This window comes from Equus quagga, chromosome 11 (genome assembly GCF_021613505.1).
Source record: "Equus quagga isolate Etosha38 chromosome 11, UCLA_HA_Equagga_1.0, whole genome shotgun sequence".
Lineage (NCBI taxonomy): Eukaryota > Metazoa > Chordata > Mammalia > Perissodactyla > Equidae > Equus > Equus quagga.
Genome location: NC_060277.1, coordinates 28,602,140 through 28,628,320, shown reverse-complemented (window position 1 = coordinate 28,628,320; position 26,181 = coordinate 28,602,140). Strand labels below are relative to the sequence as shown.

General features: G+C 36.5%; 1 protein-coding gene across 3 annotated transcripts in view; it reads right to left on the bottom strand.

Moving 5' to 3' along the window:
- The window catches only part of HACE1 (HECT domain and ankyrin repeat containing E3 ubiquitin protein ligase 1), a 103,911-nt gene that overhangs the window by 15,458 nt on the left and 62,272 nt on the right, over window positions 1–26,181 (bottom strand). For all 3 annotated transcript variants that reach the window (XM_046676546.1, XM_046676547.1, XM_046676548.1), the window contains 5 exons: window positions 15,381–15,492; window positions 15,188–15,285; window positions 14,924–15,011; window positions 11,318–11,467; window positions 10,614–10,810 (listed from right to left, as the gene is read on the bottom strand). In XM_046676546.1, the coding sequence (XP_046532502.1) occupies window positions 10,614–10,810; window positions 11,318–11,467; window positions 14,924–15,011; window positions 15,188–15,285; window positions 15,381–15,492 (645 nt within the window). The remainder of the gene's footprint in view (window positions 1–10,613; window positions 10,811–11,317; window positions 11,468–14,923; window positions 15,012–15,187; window positions 15,286–15,380; window positions 15,493–26,181) is intronic.

Sequence of the window (26,181 nt, the reverse complement as noted above, 5' to 3'; positions counted from 1 at the left end):
AGTGCTATCAGATCTACCTCCAGAAATTATTCTCAACCTGACCTTGTCTCACCACCACCACTTCTTGTGCCTTGGTGCAAGCCATCATCCTCTCTCACCTGGATTACTGCAACATCTGGTGTCCCTGTTTCCATTCTTACCTCCGTTCTGCTGCTTCTCCACACCAGAGTGATTTGAAAAATATATATGTATTTTATATATAATACAGATCACATAACTTTCCTCTTCAAAATCCTACAACGACTTCCCACTTAAGAGGAAAATCCAAATTCCTTTCCCCATCTGTTAGACCCTAAATGATCTAGCCTCTGTCTAGCTCTCTCATCTCACTGCCTTCCACTCTCTCCCTTGCTCACTCACTCTATTCTCCAAACACAAGCTTGTTCAGGCCGCAGTGTCTTTATGCTTCCTGGTGTCTCTCACTGAAATGTCTCATTAGAATGTAATATTTCTATAGGCAAGGGCTCTGTTTTGTTCACCAGTATATACCACAGCTCCTAAAAAAGTGGCTGCCACTTTGTAAGTGTCAATAGATATGTGATGAATGCATACATTCAACAAATTCATTTAATACATACTTAGAACTTGACCAAACAGCTCATTCAAGAATAGCCAATTTGATTCTCACTTAAGGTAAACTACTTTCACACATTTTATTTTAGACGAGATCGGGCGCATTCAGGGTGGTATGGCCATAGACACATTTTATTTTAAAAAACATCATCGTCATCATAGAAAACAGTGTCCCTTAAAATTTAACTGGTAATAAAAAAAGATATTTTAGCTCAGACCAGAATAAATGATCATATCTATCTATATATAAAAACTCTATCAATTGTTACCATTAATTTTTTTTTTTTCTCCCCAAAGTCCCAGTACATAGCTGTATATCCTAGTTGTAAGTCCTTCTATTTCTTCCATGTGGGATGCAGCCACAGCATGGCTTGATGAGTGGTGTATAGGTCTGCGCCTAGGATCCAAACCGGTGAATCCTAAACCACCAAAGCAGAGCATGTGAACCACTACACCACCAGGCTGGCCCCCTATCATTAAATATTTTAAATTATGTCTAAGTGAAACTTAGTGAGTTAAAAGCAAAATGTATACAGTTTTCCCCTCCCAGGAATAAATGCTGTAAACACAGAGGGAGAAAGCCTGTGTTAGACTCCTTTCTCTTTTTCCTTTCTTTTGGCAGAAATCTGATGATCTGATTTCCCACAAAAACTCACAGGCACTGAGCCAGCAAGTTACACATGACTACTGGCTATGAATTCTCTACACAACTCAGAGCTACTGAAGTGTCACAGGGGATTCCTCACACCTCTCCCCAAACCCTACAGAGACCCCTGTACAACCTGGCACAGGGAAGGCTGCCATCTCTGCTATTCAATTGACTCCTACTCCTACCACACCAAGTTTTTCTCCACTATTTAAGAATTAATCATCCTTTTACGAACAGGAAGCAGACAACGATGCCCACTGTCACCACTCTTATTTAACATAGTATTGGAAGTCCTAGCCAGAGCAATCAGGCAAGAAAAAGAAATAAAAGGGATCCAAATTGGAAAGGAAGAAGTGAAACTGTCACTATTTGCACATGACATGATTTTATAAATAGAAAACCCTAAAGAATCCACTAAAAAACTTTTAAAATAATAAATGAATACAGTCAAGTCACAGAATACAAAATCAACATACAAAAATCAGCTGCATTTCTATATGCTAACAATGAAATAGCAGAAACAGAAATTAAGAATATAATCCCATTTACAATTGCAACAAAAAGAATAAAATACCTAGGAATAAACTTAACCAAAGAGGTGAAAGATCTGTGCACCAAAAACTATCAAATGTTGAACGAAATTGAAGAAGGCATGAAGAAATGGAAAAGTTATTCCATGCTCTTATATTAGAAGAATTAACATAGTTAAAATGTCCATACTTCCTAAAGCAATCTATAGTTTCAATGCAATCCCCATCAAAGTTCCAACATTTCCACAGAAATAGAACAAAGAATCCTAAAATTTATATGGAGGAACAAAAGATCCTGAATAGCCAAAGGAATCCTGAGGAAAAAGAACAAAGCTTGAGGTATCACACTCCCTGATTTCAAAATATACTACAAAGCTATAGTAATCAAAACAGCATGATACTGGCACAAAAACAGACACACAGATCAATGGAACAGAATCAAGAACCCAGAAATAAACCCACACATACACTGACAACTAATATTCAACAAGGGAGCCCAGAACATACAACAGAGAAAGGAGAGTCTCTTCAATAAATGGTACTGGGAAAACTGGACAGCCACATGCAAAAGAATGAAAGTAGACCATTATCTTACAACATGCACAAAAATCAACTAAAGATGGATTAAAGACTCGAATGTAACATCTGAAACCATGAAACTTCTTGAAGAAAACACAGCTGTACACTCTTCGACATTGGTCTTAGCAGCATTTTTTCAAATATCACACCTGACCAGGCAAGGGAAACAACAGAAAAAATAAACAGATGGGACTACCTCAACCTAAAAAGCTTCTGCACAGCAAAGGAAGCCACCAACAAAATGAAAAGACAACCTAACAACTGGGAGAAGATATTTGCAAACCATCTATCAGATAAAGGGTTAATATTCAAAGTATACAAAGAACTCATATGTCTCAACAACAAAAAAACCAACAACCCAATTAAAAATGGGCAAAAGATCTGAACAGAGATTTCTCCAAAGAAGATATACAGATGCTCAACAGGCACATGAAAAGATGTTCAACATCGTTAACCATCAGGGAAATGCAAATCAAAACTACAATGAGGTATCACCTCACTCCGGTCACAATGGCTATAATTAACAAGACAGGAAACAAGTATTGGAGAGGGCGTGGAGAGAAGGGAACGCTCACACACTGCTGGTGGGAGCACGAACTGGTGCAGCCACTACAGAAAGCAATATGGAGTATCCTCAGAAAATTCAGAACAGATCTACCACATGATCCAACTATTCTTCTGCTGGGTATTTATCCAAAGAACTTGAAAATACAAATGCATAAAGATACATGCACCTCTATGCTCATCACAACATTATTCACAATAGTCAAGACTTGGAAGCAACCCAGGTGCCCATTAAGGGACAAATGGATAAAGAAGATGTGGTTTATATACACAATGGACTACTACTCAGCCATAAGAAATTATGAAATCCAGCCATTTGTGACAACATGTATGGACCTTCAGGGTATTATGCTAAGTAAAATAAGTCAGAGTGAGAAAGTCAAATACCGTATGATCTCACTCATAAGTAGAAGATAAAAACAACAACACACACAGCAACAGAGCTTGGATTGATGGTTACCAGCGGGGAAGGGGGGAGGGAGGAGGGCAAAAGGGGTGATCAGGCACATGTGTGTGGTGATGGATTATAATTAGTCTTTGGGTCGTGAACAGGATGTAATCTACACAGAATTCAACATATATTACAATACACACCTGAAAGATATATAATGCTATAATCCAATGTCACTGCAATAAAAATAAAATTTAAAAAAAGCTTAAAAAAAATTAATCAGTTACCACATCAACTACGTCAAATACACGCTTTAAGGAAACAGTGGACATAGATGACAATCAGAGCACAAAACGCTGGCATTAATAGCTGCACAATTAAACAACAAACATAAACCAAACCTAAAATCTCACCTTGTTCTAAGGTATTAAAAGAGATGGTATAACTTCGGGGTGGGGATCTTGTATCCCCGACATATGCATATTCTAGGAGTCATATTTGCTCCTATCTGAGGATTGGTGTTAGTTCTCAGAGGACATAAAATAACACCAGATGCCATAGGATGAAATTGGAGAATTCACCATATTAAAGAATGAGTTAGTACTTGCACTGGCGAAATAGTTATGTTAATACACAGAAAGTTTTCAACTTAGAAAGCCTCAGCATAGAGACAAAAACAAGAACAAAAAAGAACCTTAGCAACTTTTTTCTAGCTCTGCCTTGAGCCTGACAACTGATATAAGACAGGTAAGCACAAAATAATTACAACAGGAAAAAATAAAAACACTAAGATTAAGGCGATTCAACTTTCAGACATTATGTTCCAGTTAAATTAAACGTCTAGTTACAGAAACATTTTGTTTTAATAATCTCCTACTCTTCTGAATGTGTGGAATGAATAATATCACCCTTCAGAAATCTTCCTTAAACTTTTAACTTTTTTCAGGCTTTGAACTTAAATTATGTCTTCTTATCAGAGGCAGTGCTGATGTCAAAAACTGACATATTTTTTTGAAGCTAGTTTTCTTCATGAAAACCTTTTTTTGAGACCAGCCCAGTGGTGTAGTGGTTCAGTTCACATGTAGGCACAGACCTACATAGCGCTCGGCAAGTCAAGCTGTGGTGGCATTCCACATACAAAGTAGAGGAAGACTGGCACAGATGTTAGCTCAGTGACAATCTTCTTTTGACAAGCAAAAAGAAGAAGATTGGCAACAGATGTTAGCTCAAGGCCAATTTTCTTCACCAAAAAAAAAAAAAAAACTTTTTTCACTATTTCTTTAAAGATATCTAAATAAACCATATTTATTAAAATAATAAACAATTTTTAATAATGAAAACAAGATGCTCTTTTTTCTTCCCTCCAAGTAGACTGACAAACTAGGCCACATTTGTAAAACTGTTTGGAATAGTTATTTTTTTTTAGCAATTAATAGTTTAATTGGCATTCTTATTGGCATAATCCAATTCACTGTTTCAATAGAAACCCTTTGGTAATAAAAGCTTCCTTCCTGGGTTTACCTACTTAATTATTATTGCTCTGGTACATAAGAGTTCTCACTGAAAATTTCCCCACTGAGAACTCAAAAGAATACCAGGTTTCCTTTGTAGGAATAAGTAGATATAAGAAAAAGGAGAAGCACATTTTTGCAATGTAACATTTTTCAATTTATTCTTTATCAGCATATTCTTACTTTTAAGGTCACAAATTAGTTACAAAGATTGACAGTCTGGTAAAAATCCTATTACTTCAGTTTCATTGGAATAATTTCACTCATTGAAAATAGTGATTCTTCAAGTAAGCATTTCATAGATTTGGTAATTTTCAAAGTGAATTTTTAGAATATACTAATTAAAATGCAGGGAAAAGTATATCCTCCTTGCTGACAGGAAGATGGTAAAGATAATTTAAAACGCAATCTAATAATACATACATACACACACTCAATATGGAGAGCCTCAGATCTAAACTGTTTTAAAAGCTTTCAGAGCAATAAAAAGATTTCTCACCATTCACTTTTCTAAAGATATGAATAAGAATCCACATTAAATCAGTAATCTACATACGCAAGCTTGTCTTTTGTGCTTGCATGTGCATCAAATGCATTTGTGTGTGAAATAAATCAAGTGAAACTAGCAATAGAAGATAAGGTATTAACCATACAAAAACGAAGTGGGGGAACACGTGCCAAATTTGGATCTGCCACCTCCTTCATATTCATTGCCTTAGTCAATGAGGCCTAGCAGTTACACAATCATTCAGACTTCAATTTAAACTGAGGGGCCACTAGTTACTAACTTTGAGCCCTTAGGCAGTTATTTAACACCTAAAGAAATACAGAGTCGTAGTTCCAAGCTCAGGCTTGAAATGTATAGATGGCCTGGGTTCAAATCCTAGCTCTACCACTTGTGAGCCATGTGATCTGGAGGAAAGCTACCTAACCCCGCTAGGCTTCAGCTTCCTCGCCTGGAGAAAGGGACAGCCACGCTTCAGATGACTGTTTAAGCATGAGTTAATAGACATAAGGCACTCTGAACAGTGCCTAGCACATTACAAGTACCGAATAAATGTCAACAGCTTTTAATATTAAAGCTGTTTCCACAGTGAATAAGTAGAAATAACTACCTAAAAAGGCTGTTAGAGTAAATGAGAACTGGACAAAGAACACATCTCAAATACACGCAATATAAACAAAGTACTCAATAGGCAGTAGCTATTACTATCACCAGGAAACAGAACTGATGGTAACGTGGCTGATGAAGAGGAGGACGACAACACCACCAGTTGTTCCAGGGTCCACCCCACACAAGTGGCAGTCACCCTTGAGTCCTTCTTCTTTCTCACCCTCTCCAACAATTCATTACCAAGTTCTATAAATTCTACAGCCTCAAAAGCTACCTCATTTCCTCCATCCTCACTGCCACTGTTTAAAATCCCTCGGGCATGCTCCCAGGGCCAACGTCACAACCGCCTATCAGCGGCCCTGACTCCAGTATTACCCCATTTCAATCCATTCTTCACACAATTGAGTTTTCGTTTTTAAAAAAACAGAAATCCGATCATGCCATTCTCCTCAATAACACGTGCAATCATCCCCACAGCCTTCAGAATAATTTTCGAAATCCTAATTGTGGATGCAGTCCTTCAGAAACTGGGTCCAGTCTACCTCCTCAACCTCATCTTTTTCAACTCACTTTGCAACCTAACCTACGATCTACAGCTCTGATCTACATATGGTTCCCCAAACACACCGTGCTCTGTCATCTCTGTGCCCTCCTGTAAGCCCAGAACGTTTCCTCCTCCCCTGTACTCCTAAGTGACCACTTAATGCTTCTCCTCTATAATTCAACTTCCATGCCACCTCCTCCATTCCCTGATGTCCTGCCCCAACTCACATCCATTTTTTTTCCCTCCCAGCCTAAATGAACTTTTTGATTAGTACTGCAAAAGTGTTAACACTTAAAACCCATGTAGCTTACTCTTCAGTTCTAAGAGCTGAAGATCTAAGGAAAAAATGTTACTTCAAACTCAAGATTTTATAGTTCTACAATTTCAGCTTTTGGTGGAGAATAAAAAAGCGAAAGTGAAGGGACCAGCCCAGTGGTGCAGTGGTTGAGTTTACACACTCCACTTCGGTGGCCCAGGGTTCATGGGTTTGGATCCCAGGCATGGACCCAAACAGGGCTCATGAAGCCATGCTGTGGTGGCATCCCACGTATCAAAAATAGAGGAAGACTGGCACCGGTGTTAACTGGGGAACAAACTTCCTCAAGCAAAAAGAAGAAAATTGGCAACAGATGTTAGCTCAGGGCTGATCTTCCTCACTAAAAAAAAAAAAAGGAAGAAGAAAAAGTGAAGAAGCAAAAGCAAAACTTTTTTAAAAGATGAAAATACTATTTAAATGTAAATGTTCCATTCCTGGTAATTCAGCCACTTTCAAAACTGAAACCAAGGTGTTTTTTCCCTTTAGACTTTAAAACAAAATTATATTTAAAAGAGTAAACACAAAATTAAATTTAAAAGAGTATGACATTTCAAATGTGGAAATGATATATATTCTTCTGTCTACATTACTTGTATTTATTTAAGGTACTGCTTTTTAAACAAACGTATTTTCATCTATTTGGTTTCACTCTATAATTATCAAAGTCTTTCAATAAAACTTAGGAATAAATGACTCCCCCATGTGGAGATCAGCTCACACAGACTTCCTCTTACTAACAAGCTTGGGAAGTCATTTAAGTTGCAGTATGCCCACAAATTTTGAAGCTGAACTCCAAATGTGACAATTATAACTTTATGCCTAAAAAGATTAAGTAAGTAAAAGGCTAACCCTAAAATAACAGAAAAGTTCATGAAAGAATGTATGTTAAAAAATAATATTTCTAAGAAACACGGTTTGAAAATTTTATTTATAAATTAATTTTTAAAGCAAGTGATCAATTTAAGATGTAGGTATGTTTCTAAAGATTTTTAATATTTTTTAAATAATCACGTTGTTTATTGAAAAAGCATTAAATGTTTAAGCATCAACAATTTGATATACAATTATACTTGACTCTTCCTGGCAATATTAGAAAATGAAAAGGCTCACTTTATTGTGAGAAATGTTTATATCAGAAAAGTGAAAGCTAAGTAGAATTAACATATTAGTAATTAAAATCCTGCTTTTACCTCTATTTCCACAGCTCATCATTTAAAAAAAAAAAGCCTGTAATCAATCAATCAGTTAATATAGTTAAATAAAAATGTATTAAACTTAAGAAACAAGTTTCAAGCTCTTTAATATTGCAATAGTATTCCAGCCTCAGACCAGACTCACGATGAAAGATATATCCTCAATGTGAGTATATTCTTATTCTTATTTATTCAATGTCTTCCTTCTTTCTAGGTTTCAATAAAAGACAAATGCAAAAGAATAAAATATGTATTTAAAAAATCTAAACAAAAATCATGTCATACTAGGAGGGAGGCTGGTAAGAGATACAATTATAAATATAGCTAGCTATCACGCAATTGTTAATGTCATTCAAAACATATCTGAGGGAGTGACAAACCCACTCACCAGATACAGTATTCACAGATAAGAAGCATGCTTGAGGTTCTCTGGTGAAAAGCAATCACTTGCTTATAATAAAGACTCTATGATTTCATTACCCTTAATTGAGAGTACGTCTCTAGTGTAAAATAAAATAATAAATGCACTACAGGGTACACGATCTAATAATTAGAAGATTCGTGAAAATATTTTCATTCACTGGCAAGCTCATATAGATTTTAAAAATTAATTTAAAGCATTTTACTATTTTAATCTTCTAGAGCTTAACATGATTCATATTAAAAATCAAGAAAGGGGGCTGGCCCCGTGGCCGAGTGGTTAAGTTCGCACGCTCTGCCGCAGGTGGCCCAGTGTTTCGTTGGTTCGAATCCTGGGCACGGACATGGCACTGCTCATCAAAGCACGCTGGGGCAGCGTCCCACATGCCACAACTAAAAGGACGCACAACAAAGAATATACAACTATGTACTGGGGGGCTTTGGGGAGAAAAAGGAAAAAAAATAAAATCTTTAAAAAAAAAAATCAAGAAAGATCTTCCTCAATGTGATTAATTTTGCCAAGAGTATGAAGAACATTAGACTTGAAACTAGGAGACGTGGGTTTTGGCCCCAGCTTTTCTTTAGGCTTCAGGTTCTCATGTGTAAAATGAGAGGGTAGATCAAAAAATTTGCAAGTAGAAATGCACAAAAACTCAGCTCCTGATTTTATTTTCAAAAATTAAACTTCATGTTTTTTTAATATGTATACAGTATTAAATCTCCAAAAGTAAAATTATGCAGCTGAATTTGGTCTCCAATTCCCTGTATATATCTGAAACTAAGGCTATTTCTATAGAAAACTTTCCAAACAATACCAACTAACTTTTGTGTTGCTGTTTTCAGTTTATAAAATGCCGGTCACAATTCTGAACGGGAGGCATTATTAATCCCAATTTTACAGAATACAAAACTGAAGCTCAAAGAAGTTAAAATGAGGCCAAGCCTTATAGCCTTTTTTAGGAAAAAAAGCTATATTTTACTAAATCTCTAGTCTACAAAGTGGTTCAATGGACGTTATTTTTCATAGTTAGTTGACTAGGAAGTTGTCTTGGAATTATAATCCAACTAAAGGAAAGGAAAAAGGCTGTTTAATCAGAAGTTGCTACTGTAGGTAAATGACAGAACTGGAATTCCAAAACCAGATTTTCTGACTCCCAATTTGCCATATAATGTATCAAAACATAAAATAAAACTGTATTATATATAAAAGTAAGATGATTTTCAACAGTGAAATTTAAAACACATGCCGAGGGTTAAAAATATGTACAGATGGATGTCAATTATTTCTTAGTAAAATTGGAAAAAAAATTTATATGTACAAACAGGAGATATAATACCAAACAGAAAAAGTTATAAAAAAAATCAAGTTCAGAGGTCTAACAGATTTACTGGATCCCAAAAGCATGTACAAAGTTTAAACAATGGGATTTCTTCTTTTCTCTATTGGAATTCTTAATTTTAAAACATGAAGTTTTCTTTTTTAGTGCTGGCAAGTCACTTCTGACTCTTAGTTACCCCGAGCACAGCAGAGCGGAACCCTGCCCGATCTTTTTGGACCTCCCTCTCACCTTCCGGCGTTCTATGAGACAAGACTCTGCTGCTATTCATAGGGTTTTCATGGCCAATTTTTTCAGAAGTGAATGGCCAGTCCTTCTTCTTAGTCTGCCTTAGTCTGGAAGCTCCACTGAAACCTGTCCACCATGGGGGACCCTGCTGGTATTTGAAATACCGGTGGCATAGGTTTCAGCATCACAGCAACAGCAGATGCCACAGTATGACGACTGACAGACGGGTGGTGTGGTTCCCTGACCTGGAAACGAACTCAGGCTGCAGTGGTGAGAGTGCCAAATCTTAAGGTTGGCGAAAGCATGAAATAGTGATTACTTATATAGATAAATTACATAGAGATTATTATAAAACATGAAATAGTACAAATATGATCTTGATATAAGCTTTTTTTTTTAATCGAAATTTATACAACCAACTGAACTGTGATCTAGGCTGTTTCAGAAACGGCCTTAGCATATCTAACACAATATTGAAATCATCCTTTCTAATTCACAGTTTGATATTTGATAGTTTCGTTACTTTAAATATTTTATCTATTATAAAATGTTACGAAACTCTAACAGTAAAAGTTTTCCTAGCTAGCGGAGGAGAATTTGGAGTAATTAGCAAACTATCAGGGCCATGTTAAAAAATGGCTAATGTAAAAACTTGAATACTCACTTTGTTATTTTGTGTCACAAGAATACTTCCACCTCCCGGTTTCAAAGGCACCTCTTCCATTGCTCCAAACACATCAGTCTCCACAGAAAATGTTAATTCTAGACCCAGATCACTAATATCATTATCTAAAATCCACTGCAAATTTTTGGCATATTCTGGATCAATGGATGCCACATCTTGGTAATTTACAGGAATACCTAAAAATGCAAACATACAGCAGTTATATTCTAAACGTTTCTGTCTTTCCTTACCTATTTAATGGTAAAATACTGCCCTCTGCAGACACTCTGTAAAACTGCAAAATATAATCCAATTCACAGCGTGATTTAAATGGAGGCTAATTCCTGAATCTGGAAGTCTGTGAATTTAAGTTTACGTTTCTTCCGCATTTTTACAATGTACTCTTCCTTTGAAATAGCTATTCAGGAAATTATTATAAACTTCAATTCTCTTAAGGATATTCATATTAAAATGCATTCTTAGTATAAACATATATACATTAAAATGAAAAAAAAATTTTTAGCAAAAAGTAGGTTGTTTTTCCTCTCCCTCAGGCCCCCCAATGCCTTACATACACAGATAGTCTCCAATCAAAATAAAAATTTTCTCATCTAAATTGTCACCACTTATCTTAGTTTTTCCTAAAGACTATTAAAAAAAAAACATTTTAAATAAATGCCTATGAAATAACAATAGAGCCATACCAAGAATGTGCTTGTAGAATGACCTTGTGAAGTAAATGTTGACCAGCTGCCTATGGTTCAAAGCTAATCCCAAGATCTGTCCAGCAAACCGGAAATAGTTCAAGTGATCAGGATTGACATAGGAGTTGCTATTAGGCTGAAAAGTTGTTCCTATTAAAATAAATACAATGTAATTTATTTTTAATAATCTATTCGCAGAAGAGAGATCACTTCAAAGCAGATAAATTAGCTGACATATAATTCCAGCAAAGCTAAGATTACATTACGTATAAACAGGAAAGTTCTTTGTGGAATACATAACAGGCAGTGGAATTGGAAATACAAAAGACCATCATTAACTCACACAGACTTATCAGAGTAAGTCTTTGTGCAGAAAGAAAATTTTACGACACTTTTAATTGAAAGTAGTTAGAAGATGTGTCAGAGAGATCCTGGAAATAATATAGTTAAAAGATGGTACACACACACACACACACACACACGCATGTTTTCCCAGGCAGTGTGGAAATAATTACTAAGCCGTGGATTAAGGCAGATATTGTCTCATTCATCTATACATGTCCAGTGCAGTAGGTATTCACTACTTTTTGCTCCAAAGCAACAGAGCACTACAAGAGAATAACTAAAAATTTTAAATGTACAACTGTTCTTCAGTGATAGATCTAGTCAATGAACTTGATGCTTTTCAACAATTATCAGAAAATCACCTAAGTCCACAAGTCAACCAAGTCTTTCTCACGACATATAACCAAATTTAAATAAGTACCACTGAAGTAAAAATAAAAATGGCAAGGGCAATAGTTATCCATTACTGTCAAAATCTAGTGCAATGGAATCTCATTCCACTTGTATGAAAAAGGGCTAGAAACAGATACTGGTGATGGTTACACAACTTTGTGAATGTACTTAATGCCACTGAATTGTACACTTTAAAATGGTTAAAACGGTAAATTTTACATTACGTATATTTTACCAGTATAAAAAAAAGTCTCAAAAAAAACCCTAGTGCAATAGAAAAACCTAATAGCAAGATCTCAACTTTAAATAACTCTCTTTCCTATTTTTCTGGGATCATCACAAACTCAGATTACAAATTCTCTCATTCATTCAACAAATATTTATGGAGCTCATGCTACTACTACTCTTCTAAGCACCTGGGCTAAAAGAAAGAATACCTAACGGAAAAATCTAATGAAATGGCATCAAAGAAAAATAAAGGAAAAGTGGAAAAGTATTGGAAAGTGAAATGTTTGGTCATTTAATATACAAATTTTGACAACAATTCACTTTATGCTTCACTGGTCTTTGATTTATCAGTCTTGGCCCTGGACTAAATTGCTGTGACCAATTTACAGAGATAAAAAGTACAAATTTGAAAGCTTATGGCTGAGTGACTTAAGAGGGCCCCATGAAGCTAGTCATTCACTGCTGAGTACCTTCTGAGAATCATTCCGAGTCATGATGTAAGACTGGGTAGTAAAAGTCAAAGCAAAGTTTTCTGAGATGAAGAAAGACTTCAAAGACAAACAAAGCCATAATTCCAAAAACTTAACAGTCTGAGAATAATCACAAATATTATTTACCTATTAAAATAGTGAGTGCTTAGGGTTACTGATGAACCAGCAAAGATTTCTGATGACTGAACCTTCCCTCCCTAGGGCTATGTACAATCCTTCTCTAAGTACTTTCTGGGAAATCTGGGTTAATAAAAAGGATAAGGAGAAATCAAAAGAAAAAAGAGGAAACAAATGGGGGAAAAAATCTTCAGGAAAGAAATAATAGTTTTTATCTTGAAAACTTGTTAAAAGAGAATATAAACTTTATGTTATATTTTAAGTTCAAAATAAAAGTAACTGTGACACTCCCATTGCCTCAGAAAAATCCTATTGCACAAGAAAATACCCTCTTCACAAAATAATAACAACAGCATCTAATATTTCTTTCTGCTTTCTGTGTGCTAGGCACTGGGCTAAGCATTTTTACACACCAGCCAATTGATTTCTCACTACATTACAAAACATAGGTTATCACCATTTTCAAACAAGGAAATTGAGACGGGGAAAGGTTAAATTTACTGGCCCATGATCACAGCAAAAAGAGGGGCAGAGCCAGGACTCACATCCAGTCTAACACCAAAGGCCAAACTCTTAGCCACTATGCTACACCACTTCTCTATAGTAACAACCTTAATTTGATTAGAAAGCAAGCTTTAAAGAAATTATTATAGACATTAGGTCTATCTAAACATTTCCCACATTCAAAAGTTCTTCATTTTATTTTACAAAAAGGATAAATCACAGTCTTTACGGTCTATGTGCTTCAACATCCCCGCTGCTATAAATTTGTAGTATGAAGAAGTATGTCAACTAACGATTCTACACCAAATCTGTTTTTCAGGTATGAAACTAAATAGCGTCAGAATATGGGACTATAAAGAAAAGAAATAAACCTAAAACATAACGCTCTACTGCCAAATCTTGCTTCAAGGATTAGTCCTAAATAAGTAAACTGAGTGTCTCATCAAACTTGGCATAAAATCACAAACACACAAAATTCACCTCAGAGTAAATAATCAGAGTTTACAGAGTTAAAGCAGGCAGTCCCACATTCCCAAATAAGTTCGAATACGCCAGGTGTGTCTGAGGAGCCCAGCCCGCAGGTGAGACGGGCAGCTCCCTGGCATCGCCCCTGCCCCCCTTAGACTCATCCTTCTTATTCAATGGAGATTTGCTGCTGGTTTGGTTGGATGCAGTCAGAAGCTACATTCATGAGCATTCTCTCCTTATAAAGAGAATTTAAACACTGGAAAAGAAAAGACCTTCAGGAAATAAAAGCAACTGTGCAAAGCATTTAAAAACGAAAATCCCACCTTCACTTGGATACGTCTCTATTAAGTTAGAGAACTCTCTACTACACCTTGCACGAATGAGGTGATGACCACGCATTTAGCCTGCACTATCACATTTCAGTTCTGTAGGTTGCAAGCACCATTTCAACAGAGTTCTTTAACCGTATTATATGGTTAAATAAGAGCTTTTTAGTTGCCAGGTCTTGTTGTTTTAAAAGAACTGAAAACTAAGTTACTATACATAAATAGATTCTAAGTTAAGATTTAACATCATGATTTCCAGACTTTGTTTTTTTATGACCAATACATTTTAAGACTTGAAAATTCAAATAGGGTTAGCAAACTTTAATTTTTACAAACAAAGACTTGAATTTTTTTAATCCATCTACTAGCAGGATTTCACAAAAGGAAATTTTAACTCAAAAAAGTAGACTAAAGGACAATCCTTAAATTGATTAAATTCAGTTTTATTTTACAAAGGACTGATGAAAACTTCCTTGGGGCCAGCACTAGTCCCTGAGACAAGCAATTGATTAGAGGAAAGAACGTCAGACTGAGCCAGGTTCCACTCATGATCCTACCAATCACTAACTGTACTAACATCGACAAAAACTCGGAATTTCTGTTTTCTCTTCTATAAAATGGAAATACCCCACCTAGCTCACAGGGCTACTATGGGAATCAAAGGATAAAATGCATCGAAGAAGTCTGAAAATGTGACAAGTCACAGAAAAAGTCATCTAGACTGTACGACTTACCATCAGCTGACTGGGTAAACAATGCATAATCGGGATTGACTATTTCATTAGACAGAATATCAAACCACTCACGCACAACACCTTGACCCTGAGTTCAAGAAAATAAAATTGAGTATCAACAGAAATATAAGGAGAAATTTTTTCCAAATAATAAAATTAAAATCATATTAAATTTTTTCCGTTATCAATTAAATATTAAAATTTATTCAAGTCCATTTCAATCTTTGATACAGTTATCTTAATAGCACTTATTTTTATACCCACCATGCCTTCTTCTCCATGGAACCGTACAGCAATTCCTTGCTTTAGCTTTGCACAGTTGGCTTTTGACACAACTTCACAGCTACTCCTAAAAATAGAATCTAAATATGTAGCATTGGTTAATTTTATATATTAAAATTTACAATAGCTAGTATTTTGTGCCTCACACACACATCAATTTCTCTGTTAAACATACCTCTGTGAACCAGCAGGATATCGTTTTCATTCACTGGCCTGTGCACCATGTCTGAATCCGGGTGTCCTGAATGCAAATGTTCATAGAACCATTCGCAGCGATCTTTAAATGGCTACCCCAGCAGATAACAATGAAATATGTTAGCAGTATTTCAGTTATCTAACTATCAGATTTACTTAAATACATGCTCAAGGCCCTCTCTACAAATAATTATTCTTAGATCTTTTAATAAACAGTTCTAGACAATGTTCTGACATTTCAACAACTATTCACAAAAGGGCAGATCTTAGTGGAAATACTCTTGACTACCTAGAGAGTGTTTTTAAAAATTCCCTACATTTTCAACAGAAAAGACTTCATAAATTAGGTTATATCTAGGATTTAATATCACATATGTAATTGAATACATTACTCTCAATTTCTTTTATAGTCAACAAGGCTTATAAGAATGAATTTCTACACCTAGAAAAATTATGTTCTATTTCATTTTTCATGAAAATAATCTTTTACACCTAACTTTATTCTTATTTCCATTCTTTGAATACATAGTATAAACCCTGAGTTTTTTTCTTTTTGTAATGCAAGTCCTAACTTAAGCTTTGACTGCTGAGGCATCCACCACAAGGAGGCATGCACTTCAAAGGCGACTACCTAGAATAAACACATTACCAGCCACATGACTAGATAAAGAGCCAGGCCACCTCCCACCTCTGACACTCCTTTTTCTCAGAAATTTTGGTTGACTTCAATAACTGACCATTGTGGCCACTTGTTTTCTCTCTTCTCATGCTTTAAATTCCTACTCTCATGTTTTAAATTCACCAATAAAGAGTGAACCCGCAAAACCCCAGGCCCCTACCCTCAACCCCAACAAAAGCAGAACCCCAGGCCCATGCGCTCTCTCTCTACCCATGACCTCCCTATGTGGCCCCAGGTGAGCTGTGTAATTCCCAGCTCCGGTAAGCAATAAACTTTTATTTTTTCAAAGTTTCCCGATGGTTATTACTGAAGGGTGTCTTACAGTCATAATAAGAACCACAAGGCTGGTTATTGATAGGTTGAGACTGACACACAACAACTGGCGTAGTCAGGGGGCCTGCACGACTGCCCTTGCAATTAACTAAGGGGAATGCTCTTTACCTGCCTGCAACTTGCTTACTAACTACCTAACCCAGGTGGGTAACACCACCTGGGAAAGAAGCACCACTTGCTGCAGGTCAGTCACGCTGCTATGTGCTTTCACACATTGCCTCTGTTGTGCGTTGCCTGCAGTCTCCAACCCAAAAGGTCATGGCTGCCAAAATAACCCAACCCAGAATAGCGAAATAGCCTTGCAACCAGAAACTAATGGCATCACCAGAGGGGAAATACAAGCGAGGCCTACAGTCCCTGTGTCACCACTTCACCCACTACTGTCATTCTTCATCCCCTGACCTGACGAGATATGTATCCAATCTCTGGCATGATGTTGCTCAAGAGTTACTGGACAAATACAAATGTCCTGAACATCTGGTGTCAGCACCTCCTAAGAACCCTGAGGAGGTACACCAGCTCCTTGATAAATGCAAAACGCCCTGGAAGGTGTGCATTTTGGGCTAGCGGAGGCAGACCCCACACCCAGAGAGGTCTCCTGGGATACCCTGGAAAGGAAAGTGGCCACCTATGAAGAGGGCTCACAGTCATTCAAAATTTTCTGGTAACAACACATAAAACTAAGGCTATAGGATAAAAACAACAAGTAGAAACTGAGATAAAAAACTATACCTTAAATAGAATTCAAACCATTCTTAAAGATTTTATGCAGCAGGAAGGAGAGAGGGGAACTAATTGGCTATTTTTTTTTCGTATTGGTCTGAAATGGGTTCTGAATTGTTACTTACGGCTGCTAAAATACCACAACTGACCAGTATCTCTAAAAACTCTAAAATCCATGACTCTCATAACATCCATCCGAGCGATATGCTCATTTCCTGAGATACCAGCTATCCCCCTGGCTTTCCCCTGAACAGAGAAGCAGCAGCAGCACACCTCCCAAGGTGGCCCTGCTACCAAGGGCAAAGATGACAGAGTTATCAAGGCCTCGAGCAAGGAGAAGAGGGAAAGGCAAAGGCCCCTAGAGCCACTGATACTCCCACCGGGGCCCTTCTTCTCTTCACTTGGATATTTATTGCCTAGTGCCATGGCCATCCTTCCATCACAGTGATCACTGTTAAGGCTCACAGTGAATGGAAAACACTAAGATGAAGCCGCCCATCTCCTTCTGCACAAAACTGGCATGGTCCAATGAGTTTATCATTTCCATGACCACAGGAACCCAATGACTCCGTTTCATTTCCAACCCTGAAGAGGCTCCATTGGACCTGGAGTCCAGAGAGAATTATTTCCACAGGGTACTCCCCCTAATTACAGGGTAACACTACAACATTTTATTGAGACTGCCAAAACCATCCCAAAGATACTAAAACTTCTGGGAAAAAACTTACATTCTTTCTCCGCCCCTTGAAAGTGTAAATCTTACCATGTCTTTGAAATGTAAACACCCCAGGAGGTAACTAAAATTCTGTCCACAATCACCTGAGACTGAAGGAAAAAAAGGTGGGGAAAGAAGCCTTTTAAAATACAAAATGCTATAAAAGCTCTCTTGCCCAAAATCTAGTCCACAGCCTCCTTAAGATTATTTGTCAGGAGAAATACAAATCTTAAAAGTCTTCTCAACAAACATTAGTAAAAAGCTTTAGTCACTGAAGCGAGTAACCTTACTTGTTACATCTGCCAATGTGAATTCAACCATTATTTATAAACTTGTGAGTCTTATACTGTTGTACCTGATTTGTGGCTAAAATTTTGGAACAAAAGCTAGAAGGTCTCTGTGTCTATCTGGATGTTTATGTATGTCTATGGATGTATGTTACATATATGTGACTTTTTTCTCTCTCTACCTCCAGTAATTTTGGTATTGCCAAAATTAATTTGTAAAAGAGCTCCGTTTAACTGGCTTAAAAATAGACAGTTATGAATTCAGTATTTCTAAAACTCAGAAATACAGAAACTAATCCAAATGTTTTTCAAGTTCACACAATTTGGGATAATCTTTGGTAAATAAAAGCTAGTTTAAGTTTGGTTTAATTAAAATAGGTATGTCTTCAGAGTTATCATCAAATGTAATGCAGATAAACAACTTTTAATCCACCTGGGTTTACTAGTCAAACAAATTCATGTTATCTCTACCACAAAACTTATCAGCAAGAAAAGTAGCTTGTGATGATGGCTGACTTTTTCTACTGTCTAATGAAGTTTTCATGGGTAGTCTAAACATAATTGTTGGGAGGAAGTGATTTAGAAAGACGTAAGTGGGACAAGAGGTCTCAGGTGAACTTTTCAGCAATAATTATATGTTACGGTATGTCTACTTAAAATAGTTTCCCAAATCTTTGGTAACTTCCACCCTTTGAATTTTGCTAAGTTAAATTAAATTATAAAAATCCACTGAATGTCTAGATCATTTCCAAATAAGATAAAATACTGAAACACTAATTGCTAAACAAGTCTATCTACTTTTGCCCTCTTATGACAGAGGAACTAAAGATGTTCGGCTCTATTAGTAGCTATGTCTTGTGCCATGCTGAAAAATCATTCTATAACGAAATGTATGTTTCAAGAAATTATGAAATGTATTCATAAATTTGCCAATCTAAAGAATGCTGGTCTAACAGACGGTTCACAATTGCTTACTTCTTACTTTTCACTAGAAATTCAGGTTTCTAAGGGTTAAAACTTCTAACTAATGTATGTAATTAAAGCTACTACAAATAATAATGGAAATACCTCTGTATGCAAGGAAAGTAGGATGCATTTTTGGCTAAGAGAAGGTATGAGGTATGGAGATGCATTTTTGTTAAAGGTAAAAAGAAAACAAATTTATCCCAAAATAAAACTCGTTTTTTTTAGAACAGAAAAGAGGAAAATAAAGGACAAAACTGCATAGAAAGTTGGGAAGAAAGAGAAAGATAGAATTTTACCTTGGATGGTCAAGTTGGCTAAAATCAAATTGTTATTATAAGAGGTAAGCTTTAATATCAACAGTATGCTTTTCTTTTAGAAAAGAACAGTAATTTTCTTTCATTTGATAAAAGGACAAAGTTTTCTTGGAGTATTGATCTGCTTCTGAAAAGAGATTATGAAAAGTTTTTCTTTACCTTCAAAGTAATTTGTCTAGAAAGCAAAGATTTTGTGTTTCATCAAAATAATTTCTTGTGCTTCATGGTGTCTTAATCAGGTCTTTGATTACTTAACAAAACAGAGTCTTCTTAATATTAAGAGAGCTAAGTTTTGCTTACAACTTGATATTTGCCTTTAAAATCTTTTGTCACTTTGGTTAAGTAAATAATTAAGCATTGTTTCATAAAGATCTGTGATCCTATTTAGTCAAGTGAAGTGTCCAAAACCTTTCAACAGTTTTGACAAACTTCCCAAAATCAAATTCCAAACTAAGTCTTTTCTTTTTTTTGCTGGGAAAGATTTGCCCTGAGCTAACAGCTGTTGCCAATCTTCCTCTTTATTTTTTTCCTCCCCAAAGCCCCAGTACATAGTTGTATATTCTAGTTGTATGCCCTTCTAGTTCTTCTATGTGAGCTGCTCCACAGCATGACTACTGACTGACAAGTGGTGTGGTTCCGCACCTGGGAACTGAACCCAGGCCACCAAAGCGGGGCGTGCCAAACTTTAACCACTAGGCCAACAGGGCTGGCTCCAAATGAAGTCTTTTTGACCTGGAAGTAACTCTGGGATTTTCCAAAGGCCTCCTAGAACATCTCAAAAGATTTGTTCTCTCTTCTTATAAAAAAAGAGACATTTATTAACCTTATATGATATGTTAAGTTACATGAGGAGCACTGTCAAATAAGAAATAATGTTAAACCTTCTTTATGGATATCCCTGTATGGATATGTATTATTAACATAAGTGTTCCAAACATTATATGAAATTCCTAAAAATCTGATGTAAATTGTTATCAGTCTTAATTCCAGCTACCTTAAAATGTTGTGTGCCACAGAAATAACCAAATTTCCTTGTGAGCTGCATTATAATGAACTCTCATCAGATCTTAACCATGGGCATTTTTAAATCTTTTGTCATTTACAGACAGTTACTGTTTTACACTGATGCTTTCGCTAAAGTGCTTCACCTTTAAGGAGATTCATGGAAAGGACTCTGAGAAGTACAGGTTTCTGGTAACTTTCAGGTCATACCACTAACCTAAGAATTTATAGAACTCTACAGAAAAACTGGATTCATAAAACTGCTAACCAAAGTTAAGATCAAGAATTAATTACATAGGATTTAATGAACTGATGAGGATAATTATAATCTTTTATGACTTTTGTTTGAACCATTGCTGGTTCTTTAATCTTTCGTTTTCCAGAGTTAAGGAAGTTTTTTCTCTTAAGCTAGTTATGACTTACAGCAATTTGGTAAAGTATACCTCTGAGAACAAAGATGAAGCAATTACTTTTTTCTTCCTACCTGATCCTTACAGAATTTGGAAACTCTCAGTGAATATTCTTATATTTTCATGGCAATATGGTTACTTACGTAAGTTCAATAAGAATCTATTCTTCTTGTAATAGGACACAATTGGAAACCTGGTTATATTACCAAAGCTTTAACTGGAACGTCACATTTGAGAGAGAGTCAGATATAACCAGGTAACTTTAAGGAACTGAGGATGACTTTCTGGAGCCAATAAAGCCGCTTGGTACCTTGCTTACAGGGTTCCCAGCAGCCTTATCAGGTGAGTAAGGAAGGTCAGTTCCTGGCAGGCCCAAGAATCTCCGGATATTTTGGGGACCTCGAGAAAAGAGGAATTCACTCAAATCTGTAAGTATTGCAGGCAAAGTCTGATGTCGAGTCCTTGGCTTGACTTCCTAGCCTTGAGAGGCTTTTAAAAGTTCAATTTGAGATTCCTTAGGAAAAGTCCCAGCAAAGTAAACTTAAAAGAGTCTATATGGTCAATTACTATTCCTGCTGCTCTTATGTAAATAACCAGGCCAAGTTTAATGAGACTAGACTTATTTTGAAAACAAATTAGTCTTGTTTTGATTATCTCTGATAGAAATGAGAGTGATTATGGAGAGAAAAAATTACATTTCAGTAATACACCTTTGTGGATATCAGATTCTAGTGCTGTTAGTTGTCTTTGAGGTTCTGTTTTCTACCTGTAAAGTGGACTGGATCCTAAATTCTTCTAGTTTCCTCCAACTTTCCAAACCAACATTTCCAATTTTTCTCCCACCCTCTGACTTGGCATCATTGAGAACTAAAACTGCCTTTTCCCCAAAGTCACACAAGCTAAAATAGGACAACTTGATATAAACTTTAGAGGAATCACCACAACAGCTCATATACTGACACTCTTCATGCCTGTTGCTGTGCGGGCCACTCAAAAAGCTTACTTGAACACCCAATGGCATGATCAGACACATTAAAACTGTAAAGATGCTTTGAGCCTAACATCTAAAAGTCTTAACTGGCTGCCCTCAGGACTTATATTGGGTTTACAATTCACTTCAACCATTAACCTTTGTTTTTCCACTGAAATGCCTCTTATTAAATACCTGATTTCTCACACAGTATAGGCCTAACTTTGGGAGCCCAACTGCAGGACTGCCTCCTGAAATGAAATACAACTGTTTAACTGAACTGACCTATTTTCATGGCTGGATGCTTCAAGTTTGGGACAACGGCTACAGACTGGATTTCAGACTACTGCTTGTATAATTATTATAGGACTTGCTACTATAATTCTATTTAGATGTGTACTTTCTGGGTTACAACATGCCCTACCCCTGACTTTCAGCTTATCAGGTAGGCAGTTAATGTCCTCATCACTGGCTGATGCGCTGGTATCACAGGATGGATTGTAGTGTAAACCCTAACAGGTGCTGTTCTTTTTCTTTTTTTGTAACACAAGTGCCTGACTTAAGCTTTACTTGCTGAGGCATCCACTTTAAAGATGTATCCAAGTCAAAGAGGCACCCACTTCAAAGACTGCTATCTCAAATAACACATTGTCAGCCACTGACTAAAGAGCCAGGCCACCTCCTCACACTGAAGCTCCTTTTTTTCAGAGATTTTGGTCGATTTCAATCACTGAGCATTTTGGCCACTTGTTTTTTTCTCTTCCCACCTTTACATTCCCACTCATGTTTTAAACTCACCAATAAAGGGTGAGCCCGCAAAACCCGAGGCCTCATGCCTGACCCCAATTAAAGCAGAACCCCAGGCCCGCTCTCTCTACCTTGCTATATGACCCCAGGTGTGCTGTGTAATTTCCAGGTCCTGTAGGTAATAAACATTTATTTTTTCAAAGTTTCCTGATGGTTACTGCTACAGGGCATCATAATAAGAACCACATCATAAGAAGAACCGCAATCATAATAAGAACCAGAAGGGCTGGTCCATCCACAACAATGGTTATTGATAGGATGACACTGAGATACAACAGAATATATGCAGCAACCAAAAGGAATTTGTTTCCCTTTTTTCTCCCCTTCCTCCACCCTAAAACTGAAGAACAAGATCCCTTGAATGATAAAGAAAATCTCTACCTTTTGTCCATCTGCCAGATATGCAAACTGCAAGTGATTTGTAATTTTTATGATCAATCAGTATTACTGAGCACCTAGTATGTGCCAACACTGCAGGTACATAAGAGCTGTGAAATCTCAATTTCGTTGCCAAAAACTGTTTAATACAGTTAAAGAGATTAGATTAACATAGAATAATACAATACATATATAATATCAAGTTCTAAATAGTGAGGTGCAGACTACAGTGCACTAAGAATTTAGAGAGAGTGCAGATGAGTGGAGTACAGGACTTACACATGGGTAGGACTTGCTCAAGCAGGGAGGAAAGAGAGCACACCAGGCTAAGGGAGACAAGGAAAAAGGCACAGCAGGAGAAACTGTGTCTCTCTGGAGGATGAAGTGAAGGCACTGGCATAACCAGAGTCCTATTCCTACACATACTGAAGGAAATAAGTTTGTATAAATAAACTGAGGACATAATTATGGATCCTGAGAATCAAGTAAAAGATACAGAGGCCACTGTGGAAATTTGGTCAGAGGAATAACACGATAAACGCAGTAATTAAAATGAGTATAAAGGGAGACCATCTAGGCAGCAGTTGAAATAACAGGCATTGAGTGACAAGGTCCAGGTCTGGTAGGAAAAAGGGACAATAAAGTAAAACTGAAAGACATTACTACTTTGAATAAAGATGAAAAGTAAGAGAATCTCTAGGGATAGAACTTAACAGGAAAATCCTCCCCTCACAACCTACCCCTACACTCCTAGAAGGCACTGGTGGAAAGATAACGAATGAGGTTATATATTCTGAATTTAAGATTATTTGGAATGTAACTACTAAGGGCTAGAAATAAATACTGGAATGTGCTGCAGTTGAGACACTGCAAATAGTCACAAAAAAGGTGAAGTTAGAGATAAGGTAAGGTTCCTGGTTCAAGAGATTAAAGATACAGGGAACACCCCCAAGAATGGAGAAGTATGATCACAGGTCAGAATTGAGAATTTACTTAGCAAATGATACACAAAGCTAGAAAAGTCAAAGGAGAACCAGAATGGTGCAATACCACAAAAGCCAAGAGTTTCAAGAGAGAAATATGATCAATATCCAACATCACAAAGAGGTTATCTTTCAGGCAGTTTTTAGGACACCAGTACATTTCTTCATCTGAGCTAAACTAAGTATTAGAGACTTAAACATCACTTTTTATTAATTCTTAATAAAAATATTATTCTTATAAAGATAACTGGTGAGAAATTAACTTTTTTTTTTTGGCAGGGGAACATTCACTCTAAACTAACATCTGTTGCCAATCTTCCTCCTTCTTTCGCCCCCAACCCCCAGATCTCCAGTACATAGTTGTGTATAACTGTATCTTCTTCCAGTTCTTCTATGTGAGCCACCACCACAGCACGGCTACTGACCGATGAGTGGTGTGGTTCTGAGCCCAGGAAGCAAACCCGGGCCATCAAAGCAGAGCACGCCAAACTTTAAGCGCTAGGCAATCAGGACTGGCTCAACTTCTGCCTTTTAATATCTGCTCTTTCAGTAAGAAAAGAGTAAATGTTCCCTTTTTAAAAGTTAACTGTAGTAATTTAACAAATGTATAATGTTGTTCATACTTCTAGTAGTCTTTCACATTTGGAATAAAGCACTGCTGTTATTATATACAGTACTGGGGATATAAATTGAATATTTCATTTTTAATAAACAGACTAGAATGTAAAGTACTTGAAATTTTAATGTTGATTATTTCTAAAACTTTGGTAAAAGAGGAGGGAAAATAACACTACACAGAAATAAAGTATTTAAGAATGGGCTTTGAAGTTTGATATACATGGTCTGAAATGCTGCTTCTGTCGCTACTAGGTTTGTGACCTTAGGGAAATTACTAATCCTCCCAGAAGTTTAGTTTTCCCCACCTGTAAAGTACAGAAATAATACCCACTTCAAGGGCTAATTGTGAGGATTAAATGAAACAATACAAATACAGAACATAATAATGATAATTATAATCATAAAGTAGCTAATGCTTATGCACCTATAAGCCAGGTACTGTTTTAAGCACTTCACGTGCGTTTTCACATGTAATCCTGACAACACTACAAGAAAAAGGGACTCTTATTATCCCCATTTCACAGAGGAGAAAATTGCAGCACCAAGAGGTTAAGTAACTTGTGAAAATACTCAACATCTAGAACACTCAATAAATAGGTGCTGTCCTTATATTACTCATAACAATGTTAAAATTATTGGACTAAATGTTTAAAATGACAGTAAACTTACTTGCCATTATAAGATATTAAATGTTAAACTATATCCTTTATCTATAAAATGTGAACCAAGAAACAAAAGGAAACGGTAATTTTTTAAAAATAATTCAAATGGAACAGTAAAGGTACAAAATGCCAGCCTTCAAAAGCTACTAAGATATCTATAAGATAAAAACATCCACACACATAACAGGGGGTTGGCCCGGTGGTGTAGTGGTTAAGTTCAACGCTCTCCACTTTGGTGGACCAGGTTCGCAGGTTTGGATCCTGGACATGGACCCACACCACTCATCAGCCATACTGTGGCGGCAACCCACATATAAAAGTGGAGAAAACTGACACAAATGTTACCTCAGGGATAACCTTCCTCAAACAAAAAAAGAGGAAGATAGGCAAGAGGCGTTAGGCCAGGGCTAATCTTTCCCGGCAAAAAAAACACAAACAAAAGATCATCCCACACAAATATATATACACTTACAAAGCCAAAGGGCACATGGTTGTATGCAACCTTTCTGAGTACCTGCATTTCCATAAAATAATTTACAAAACAGGACTGATTACAGAGGTCTCTCCCTCTAACTATAGCCTACATGAAAACCAACAGAACAAGAAGTCAACCCCTTAGCAGAGGTAGTTTTTGTTTTTACTGGTTTTGGTGGGTTTTTTTTTTTTTTATGATACAGCCCCCAAGTTATAGAAAATTTCTAAGAACAGTAGTATACAAAGTTTTTTTTCCTGATGTGAGAGTAAGTTGCCAACATGATGTCCAGTCACCCCTAAATATTTCAGTGTGTGTTTCCTACAAATAAAAGAATTCTCCTACATAACCAGATAACCACCATCAAAATCAGGAAATTAACAATGATACAGTATTACGTCTAATCCTTAGATCCATTTCAAGTCCGCCAGTTTCCTAATAACGTCCTTTATAGTACCATGA